The following is a 9570-nucleotide window of genomic DNA, read 5'->3' as shown; positions in this document are numbered from 1 at the left end:
CACACATGGATACCCCTTCTCATGTTTTTGTTCCCATAAGAGTGTTTTTTTCTTTTAAATTTACAGTATACAGTTAATACATCTTGCTTTGCCTTTGGTTTATAGAGTGTTGTCACTGTTTTGAATTTTGGTATCCTTTGCATTGTAGATAAGTTTATCTAATTTGAGTATGGGAAGTGGAAACACAGAAGATGAAATGAAGGACAAAGGGTGAAGCAGTACAATGATGATAGTCCTGAGACACAATGTTAGAAATGACCTTTACAACTTGATGGGGGGAGGAGTCCAGCGTAGAGGTAGCAGGAGAAAACAAGGGAGTTACTATCAACGCTCAGCCAGAATTGTACTCATTTACTTCCATAACTGTAACCGCTCAGTACATCACCTTTGCAATAAAAAAGGAAACAAAGACAAACCAGATATACCAGAAACAAAGCAAGATATACCAAGGAGCTTCTGAGCTCATTAGTAGGTCAATACAATGCATTGATATATTAACAAGAAAGTATGTTTCCACTGAATTTGTGTATCCTGATGGTACAACTACAACCACATATATCAATAGCTGTAACCAAAGGATAAATCTGAGTACATCTGCACTCACCTCTCCCTGCAGGATTCCTCATCTCAGAACATCTCTAAAGCATAGATGTGGTGAAATAATTAACTTTGCACACAAATACAGGTCTTTTACCAAAAATACACATGAAGACTTATGACTCTAACAAATCTGGCTTGCAGATGCAGAGATACTGGCTAAGAGATCCTCCCTTACCTTCCTCACAATAGGGGCTTAATATTCAGCTCACTACCAGAAAACAGTTTTTCCTAAAAATGAACTAAAGGACATTGATGTAAGGATTATTTTCTACTTCTTTCTCTTGGCATTAGGACTTAATACTTAGAAATATTACTAACATGCATATACAGAGCAAAGCCTAGACAACCTACACCACTCAAACAGGCACAAACAGCCTGCTCTTCCCACACGTCCTCCCCAGCCCTCCCCTGCCACCCACCAAGAGTACAGTCTCCAAAACATCAGCAATTCCTTCCACAAGTGCAGCCACAAATGATACTTCAAAAGAATTCATTGTGTTATCCCTTCACATTTACAAAGTTATGAACATTTAGGCATCTGGAAAGAATAGCTGCTTATAATGAGGACTTCAGTTTCCCAGCATACACACTAGTAGCCCCAGATAAGCTGCACACACTTAACAAAAGCTCTAATTTAAAAGGAAAATTTTGGCTCAGAACCCTTCCCATCTCCTTCAATCCAGTGGTCAGGGTTATTTATACTTCTATAATGTTCTAGGGGGATTTTTTCCAAGATTTTATTAACATTGACTTTTAAAGCATATTTCAAATATGTTTTTTTTGCCAGTCTTGGGCTTGGGCTCAGGGCTTGAGCACTGTCCTTGGACTTTCTCAAGGCTAGAGCCCTACCACTTGAGCCTCAGCACCACTTCAGGCTTTTTGCTATGTATGTGGGGTATCGAGGAATCAAACCCGCGTCTTCGTGCATGCTAGGCAAGCACTCTACCACTAGGCCAGACTCCTGGCCCCTCAAATATGTTTAACAAGCAAGTATTCAAGAAGGTAATCTCTATATACAGTCACTGGCACATAGATTTTTAGAACATAATTAAAATTAAGCTGAGTCTTCATATGTCATAGATACATATTAATCTATGTAATAAAAGATTATGTCTATAGAGTATATAGCCCATCATAGATTTTAATGTCTATGTAGTTATGTTTATATCTCTAAGACCATGTCCATAACCTTGGGTACCCAAATAGTGAGTCATCGCTCTTGTCCTGTTTGGATCTAATATCCACAAATTAAGGATACCAGGTGCCTTTTATTCCAGGAGCCATACCAAACTCATTTTATGAAGCTAATGTCACACTCATCCCAAACCAGGGAAAGACCCAACAAAAAAAGAGAACTACAGACCTATCTCTCTAATGAACACAGACTCAAAGCTCCTCAATAAAATACTAGCCGACAGAATCCAGAAACAAATTTAAAAAATTATACACTACAATCAAGTAGGCTTCATCTCACAGATGGAAGGCTGGTTTAGCATTTGCAAGTCAATTAATGTAATACATCATATAAGAAGAGCTAAGGTTAAGAATCATATGATAATTTTCTTGCAACTCCTACATGTTTAAAGTCTTCCTATATTTTTTTTGTTAGTCCTGGGCTTTGGCTGAGGACCTGAGCACTGTTCTTGGGCTTTCTCAAGGCTAGAGTTCTACCACTTGAGCCATAGCACCACTTCTGGCTTTTTTTCTATGTATGTGGTTCTGAGAAATCAAACCCAGGTCTTCATTCCTGCTAGGCAAGCACTTTACCACTAGGCTAAACTGCTGGCCCAAGGCTTTCTATAAATTTAACAGAAATACAGTCATTGTAGTAGTGTACTAACTTTACTTTTGTCACTAGCAACCTCTCACACGTAGCCAGACTAGATGTAATTTCAGACTCGTGTCCTATATATTCACTATACACAGAATAAAAGGAAACAAAAGGCACATACATATGATCAATCTCGCTTCACCACAAAGCCACTGTCAGAAAGCCCTCAGCACTTCTGCTGTTCTCTCTCTGAGCCACTACAAACACCACTTATACTGCTCAGAGAAGTGATTTCATCACTATACTTCCAAAAGACAAATTTCCATTATGAATTTTAGCAAACAATTTCTACAGAATGAATCACTCACTGCCTCTACTTTTAACATACACTGTGTACTTCTAAACATCTAGAGAACCAGATGTTCCAAATAAAGACTTAATTGTCCCCCAACGTACACAGCAGTGTTGAATAAACCACACACATATAACAGTGGTTCTACTGAGGTAATGAAAATAAGATCTAAATAAGTCACCTTGTTCTTATAGTCATCCTGGTGCCTCAGCTGGTGATGGGGGCTCTATACCCAGGCCATAAGGTAAAACAAGCCTTCCTTTGAATTGCAGGTACACCATGTTGTTTAGACCCAGAGAAGATATGTTGAGCCCCAGGAAGTCCCACTTCCTAATGGCCATGCCTGAATACCTAGAGGCAGGAGTGGAGACTTGGATAGTAGGTTATTGGGATTGTCATTCCTGAATCTTAAACTTGGGAGACTCTTAAGTTTCCTATGACCCTGCCTGCTGATTTAACCCTATTGTAGGGTCAGAGGAGCTGAGTGGCCATTTCACCAGGCCTCATATTCTGTGTCCTGTCTCCCAATTCTACTCCAGTCAAGATGGCCCCCATTCAGGTATTGTTTTTCTGCTACTTCTTCTTTCCTCTCTTGCTCCCATGACTCAGTTTTCTAACAGGGTAAAGTGTATTCACACACACACACACACACACACACACACACACACACACACACACCCCACACAGAATCTTACTTTCCTGCCACTAAAGTTCTGTGACATCTTCAGATCATCAGACCCTCTGTTTCAGAACATCAACATCAATCTTCCCTCATCCAGTCTCTGATGTCCAAAATTGTGAGGTTATCCAGGTAGACATTCTGCTGAGGTGGAAGAGGCAAGGTTATTTAATTTCAGCCAAAAATCTTCATCACATTATCCATGAAGCCAATCCCTATGAAACATGGAGTTTCCCATGAGAAGATGTTTTGGGAAGCCCCATTAACTTATTTGTTTTAAATATTTTATTAACCTTAAGTAGGTACATAAAATAATTTCCACTCAACAAAGACATTTATGAATACAATACATCCCGATCAATGTCAATTCTTTGAACATTCTCACTCATGCCAAGAAAGATTAATTTCTGAAACAGAGGAAAACCTTCCTGAGGGCGGCTTTGACCTCCTTGTTCCTCAGAGTGTAGATGAGAGGGTTGAGGGTGGGGCTCACCATGGAGTACAGCACACCAGCCACCTTGCTCTTCTCTGCACTGTAGCTGGACACAGGACTGATGTAGGCATAGAACACAGCTGTGCAGTACATGCACACCACGATGAGGTGGGAGGAGCAGGTGGAGAAGGCTTTCTGCTTCCCTGCTGATGTCCTCATCTTCAGGATGCTAGAGATGATGAAGCCATAGGACACAACTATCATCAAGAAGTCAAACCCTCCATAAAAAGCATCCGCTAGGGTGATCATGACACTGTTTACATAAGTGGAGCTGCAGGAGAGGCGGAGCAGAGGAGGGACCTCACAGAAGAAATGGGCAATGACATTGGGCCCACAGAAGGTCAATCGCACCATCAGCCCAGTGTGGATGGCCGTGTTGAAGGCACAGAGAGCCCACACTCCAGCAGCAAGCACACTGCAGAATGCTTTGCTCATCATGGTGTTGTAGTGCAGGGGGTGGCAGATGGCCACATAGCGGTCATAGGCCATGACAGTGAGCAGCAGCAGCTCTGAAGATAAAGCCCATGTGAGAAAGTAGAGCTGGGCCATGCAGCCTCCAAATGAGATGGAGTTCTTCTCGAATAACAGCCCTTCCAATGTCTTGGGCATGATAGAGGAAGTGCCAATAATGTCCATGGAGGCCAAATTGAAGAGGAAGAAGTACATGGGGGTGTGGAGGCCAGGGTTGAAGCTGATGGCCGTGATGATGAGGACATTGCCAGTGAGGGCCACACAGTAGAGGGACAGGAAACAGAAGAACAGGAGCATCTGGTATTTGGGGTGCTCTGAGAAGCCCTGCAGGATGAACTCTGTAACTGTGGTCTGGTTGCTCATGGTCGTGGGGCTGAGAGGACTTTCAGGAATGACCAGGAGAATCTCAACGCACAGCTGCATGTGACTTGAGGGCTAGGATGAAACATGGATGTTGTCCTCAGAAGGACTGCAATGGTATATTCATACCTAATGTCATCAATGACACTGTAAATTTATACTTGGCTTGATTAAGACAACAAGCACATGGAATAGAGATTAATTGTTGATGCTTGTCATCCTAGCAACTCAAGAAGCTGAGATCTGAGGACTGAAGTTCAAAGCTAGTCCCTACAGTGCTGTTTTATCTTCAAGTGTAGCATTCTATCATTTTGAGCCACAGCCATATTTCTGGATTTTTCTCAGTGGTTAATTGGGGCTAAGAGTTTCACAGATTTCTTTGCGTGTGCTACCTGTGAACCACGACCCTTAAATTATCATACTCCTGGGGGAAGAAGATGGCAGCAAAACAATAGAGACCCAGCCTAGCTCTCTCCCACAAAAAGAGAAAGTTGGGGAATCCCAGGAGCCAACTATCTTAAGAAATCCACAGCTACAAATTTAAGCAACAGAGAAGCATATGAACGGGAAAAGAAACACAGATAAAGCTTATAACCAACACTCTCAAAGAATTAGAAATGTGAAGACCCCTCCCCCACCCCTCAAAAAATGATGCCAGTGGGTGTCAGCGGGTTCAGGGGCCAGGAACCCCTGAATTCCAACAAGCTGCAGAATCCAGATGTAGGAATGTCAGACAGCCAGGATGCAGGACAGCACAGACAGCGGCTGAGACCAGAGGGGTGACAAACGACCCTACCATACCTACCTGAAGTCAGCAGTGGAAATAATTGGGCAGAGACCTACACATAGACATAGATACCCAGAGAGAACCACCAGTCCCAAACCAAGTAAAGACCACCACCTACTGGCCACAGAACAAATTTACAACAACAATTAGCAAGCCCTGAACTCCCAGTGTGGAAATCACAGAGATAAATCACAAAATTAATAAATAATCAAGTTCCCACAAAACCAAAAGGAAACAAAAGTGCAGGGAGGAGAGAGAAGACACTATCCAAAGAGAGGTCACCTGCTGGGAAAGGTGGCTAATGCCTTTAATCCTACCTACTCAGAAGGTTGAGATCTGAGGATTGTGGTTCAAAGCCAGCCCTGGCACAAAACACCATGAGACTCTTATCTAAAATTAATCACTAGAAAATGAGAAGTGGGGCTATGGCTCCAGGGGTAAGGCAGTAGCCTTGACCTGAAGAGCTCAGGGAAAATGCCCAGAACCAGGGGTAGGATGGTATCCTTGAGCTGAAGAACTCAGAGACAGCATCCAGGCCCAGAATTCAAGCCCCATGATCCGCAAAAACAAAAAGAAGAGATGACGAGATGACACCTGAAATGACAGGAGACATGACTTCACTCAAAGAGATGATTCTGGGCATGACTAAAGAAATTAAAGCAGAACTCCAAAAACAATTCCAGGAATATAAGCAGGAAATTGCCAAGTGGTTTCTTGATTTAAAAAAAAATGGAGACAGGGCCAGGAGTTTGGCCTAGTGGTTAAAGTGCTTGCCTAGCATGCATGAAGACCCGGGTTCGATTCCTCGGTCCCACATACATAGAAAAAAGCTGAAAGTGGTGCTGAGGCTCAAGTGGTAGAGCTCTAGCCTTGAGAAAGTCCAAGGACAGTGCTCAGGCCCTGAGCTCAAGCCCAGGACTGGCAAAAAAAAGTGGAGACAAATTTGTAAGGAAATGGAAAGACTTAGAAAAAATCACATTAAGTGAAGTAAGCCAGACTCAAAGGAACTTAGGCTCAATGGTTTCCCTCATTTGTCATAATCAGTAGAAACCTTGGGCTCTCATAGCAGAGATTTACAATAGAGCAAAACCTAGATACATAAGGCCATATAGGATGATGCTAAATGAAAGGACTTCCAGGATATAGAAACAAACGCCATGTAATGAATGATTGTTGACTTTAATGTACTATGTTATCTCTCATCTCTTTTGCTGTCCCCTAACATGGGAGCAGCTAATTATATCAAGCAAACTCTCTTAGAGTTACAGGACAGGACAAACTCAAACACAGTCACAGTGAGAGACTTCAGTATGCCACTCTCACCAAAGGACAGATCAAATCAGCAAAAGACAAGCAAAGACATCTCTGAGTTAAATGACACCATAGCCCACCAGGGCTTAAGAGATATACACATTGGCTTCCACCCAATGTCAAAACACTATACATTTTTCTGAGCAGTCTATGGAACAAACTCCCAAATGGATCATACAATAATTCACACAAAGAATCTAAGCAGATACTAGAGGACTGATAAAAATCCCCTGTATTGGCCTGAAGACCAATGGAATAGAACTGAGGACCCAGATATTAAACCACAGACCTATGGCCACCTAATCTTTGACAAGGGAGCCAAAAAAATAGAATGGAAGAAAGACAGCCTCTTCAACAAGTTGTGCTGGCAGAACTGGTTAAGCACCTGCAGAAAACTAAAGCTGGATCCTTCTTTGTCACCTTGCACTAGAATTAATTCCAAATGGATCAAAGACCTGGAGGTAAAAGCTGACACACTGAAAACTCTACAGGAAGGAATAGGAGATACACTAGGCCTCCTTGGCACAGGTCGAAACTTTCTTAATAAGGACCAAGAATCACAACAAATCAGAGAAAGGCTGGATAAGTGGGACTGCATTAAACTGCAGAGCTTTTGTATGGCAAAGGACATAGCTAGTAAACTAATCAGGAAGCCTACAGAGTGGGAGAAGATCTTCACCAACCAAACAACGGACAAAGGCCTCATATCTAAAATATATCAACAACTCAAAAAATTGAATCACTCCAAAACTAACCTCCAAAGTAACAACCATCCCATTAAAAAATGGGCCAAAGACTTAAAGAGAGTCTTCTCTGAAGAAGAAACAAAAATGGCCTATAGACACATGAAGAAATGCTCCACATCGCCGGTCATAAAAGAAATGCAAATCAAAACAACTCTAAGACTCCACCTCACTCCAGTTAGAATGGCCAGGATCAGGAAAACGAATGACAACAGATGCTGGAGGGGATGTGGCCAGGAGGGATCACTACTACACTGTTGGTGGGAGTGCAAACTCGTTCAACCACTATGGAAAGCAGTGTGGCAGTGCCTCAAAAGGCTAAACATAGAACTCCCCTATGACCCAGCAATTCCACTACTTGGCATTTACCCAACCATCCAGAAACAAGGACATACTAAACCCACTAGCACAACAATGTTCATTGCAGCACTATTCACCATAGCAAAGATATGGAACCAACCTAGATGTCCCTCAGTTGATGAGTGGATCAACAAGTTGTATTTGTACACAATGGAATTCTATGCTGCTGTCAGAAAGAATGACATCGCCCCATTTGTTAGGAAATGGAAAGACTTAGAAAAGATCATATTAAGTGAAGTAAGCCAGACTCAAAGGAACTTAGGCTCAATGGTTTCCCTCATTCGTCATAATCAGTAGAAACCTTGGGCTCTACTAGCAGAGATTTGCAATAGAGCAAAATCTTGATACATAAGGACATATAATGTGAAGCTAATTGAAAGGACCTCCAGGATAGTGAAACAAAAGCCATATAATGAATGATTGTTGTCCTTAATGTACTATATTGTCTCTCATCTCCTTTGCTGTCCCTTGGTTATCTCATATTGGTATAGTATCTCACTTTGTTATCTGATATATTGAATTTATTTGTATTTGGATATTTGAAATTTGATAGGGAAGGGGGGAAAACCAAGACGGGTGGGGGGTGTGGGGGGGGGGAGGGAAACGGGTACCAAGACATGTGAAAGGGTATCAATGTATGTGAATTAATGCACCTTCTATCTGGCAAATATCATGTAACCCTTTTACTAATTACAATAAAAAATCCCCTGCATTCTATCTGATCACAGTGGAATCACTCTAGTTTCCAAACAACATAGTAAAGGGTGAAAACGATTCAAACAAAACACTCAGAAGCTGAATAACACACTTCTGAATAATTTCTGTGTTACATAACAAGTCAAAGAAGAAATTCAAAACTTCTTACAATGTAATGATGATTAAGATACATCACAAAGGAATTCATGAGACACAGCAAAAACAGTCCTAAGGAGCAAATTTATCACATTAGGAGCTCATATTGAAAAGAAGAAGAAACTCGTGTATACAACCTAAAGGAGCTACTGAAGCACCTGGAGGAGAAGGAAAAAGTTAACTCTAAAACAACTAGGACAGAATTAACAAAAATAAAATTGGAAATATCAGAGATTGAAGTCAGATCTACTAGAAATAAAATTAATAAACCAAAAAGCTGGTTTTGAAAGAGTCAACAATATCGACAAACTCCTGACATTTAAGAAATTCAAATCATTATGAATAAGTACTTCCAGGGCTTATATTCAAAGAAACAGAAATGGATGATTTTTAAAAATAAACATAGGCTGCTCACCTTGAACCAAGAAGACTTAAGTCAACTGAACAAACCGATTTCGTACAATGAGATAGTGGAAGCAATCAGAGACATGCCAACCAAGAATATCCCAGGTCCAGATGGTTTCTCTGAGGACTTCTAAAAGACTTTTAAAGATGAATTAATATCTTTATTCTTGAAACTCTTCTGAGAAATAGAAGCAGAAAGAGCCATACCAAACTCATTATATGAACCTATTATCACACTCATCTCCAAACCAGGGAAAGACCCAACAAAAGTAGAGAACTACAGACCAATCTCTCTGATGAACATGGACACAAAGCTCCTCTATAAAACAAAAGCCAACAGAATCCAGAAACAAATTTTTAAAATTATACACTATGATCAAGTTGGC

General features: G+C 41.2%; 1 protein-coding gene across 2 annotated transcripts; it reads right to left on the bottom strand.

Annotated features, from left to right (window-relative positions):
- Nucleotides 1-3802: 3802 nt before the first annotated feature.
- LOC150054448 (olfactory receptor 13A1-like) lies at nt 3803-8154 on the bottom strand. 2 transcript variants are annotated; one of them, XM_090347028.1, is made up of 2 exons: nt 8141-8154; nt 3803-4724 (listed from the first exon to the last, which is right to left on the bottom strand). In XM_090347028.1, exons 1-2 carry the CDS (start codon nt 8152-8154, stop codon nt 3803-3805), a joined length of 936 nt encoding a protein of 311 aa, XP_090203154.1. The 2 variants fall into 2 exon arrangements, with proteins under 2 accessions (XP_090203154.1, XP_090203153.1); XM_090347027.1 differs by lacking the exon at nt 8141-8154 and having other exon boundaries at nt 3803-4789.
- Nucleotides 8155-9570: the final 1416 nt, after the last annotated feature.

This window comes from Megascapheus bottae, chromosome 15 (genome assembly GCF_031878675.1).
Source record: "Megascapheus bottae isolate mThoBot1 chromosome 15, mThoBot2.hap1, whole genome shotgun sequence".
Lineage (NCBI taxonomy): Eukaryota > Metazoa > Chordata > Mammalia > Rodentia > Geomyidae > Megascapheus > Megascapheus bottae.
This window is presented reverse-complemented; position numbering and strand designations above follow the sequence as displayed.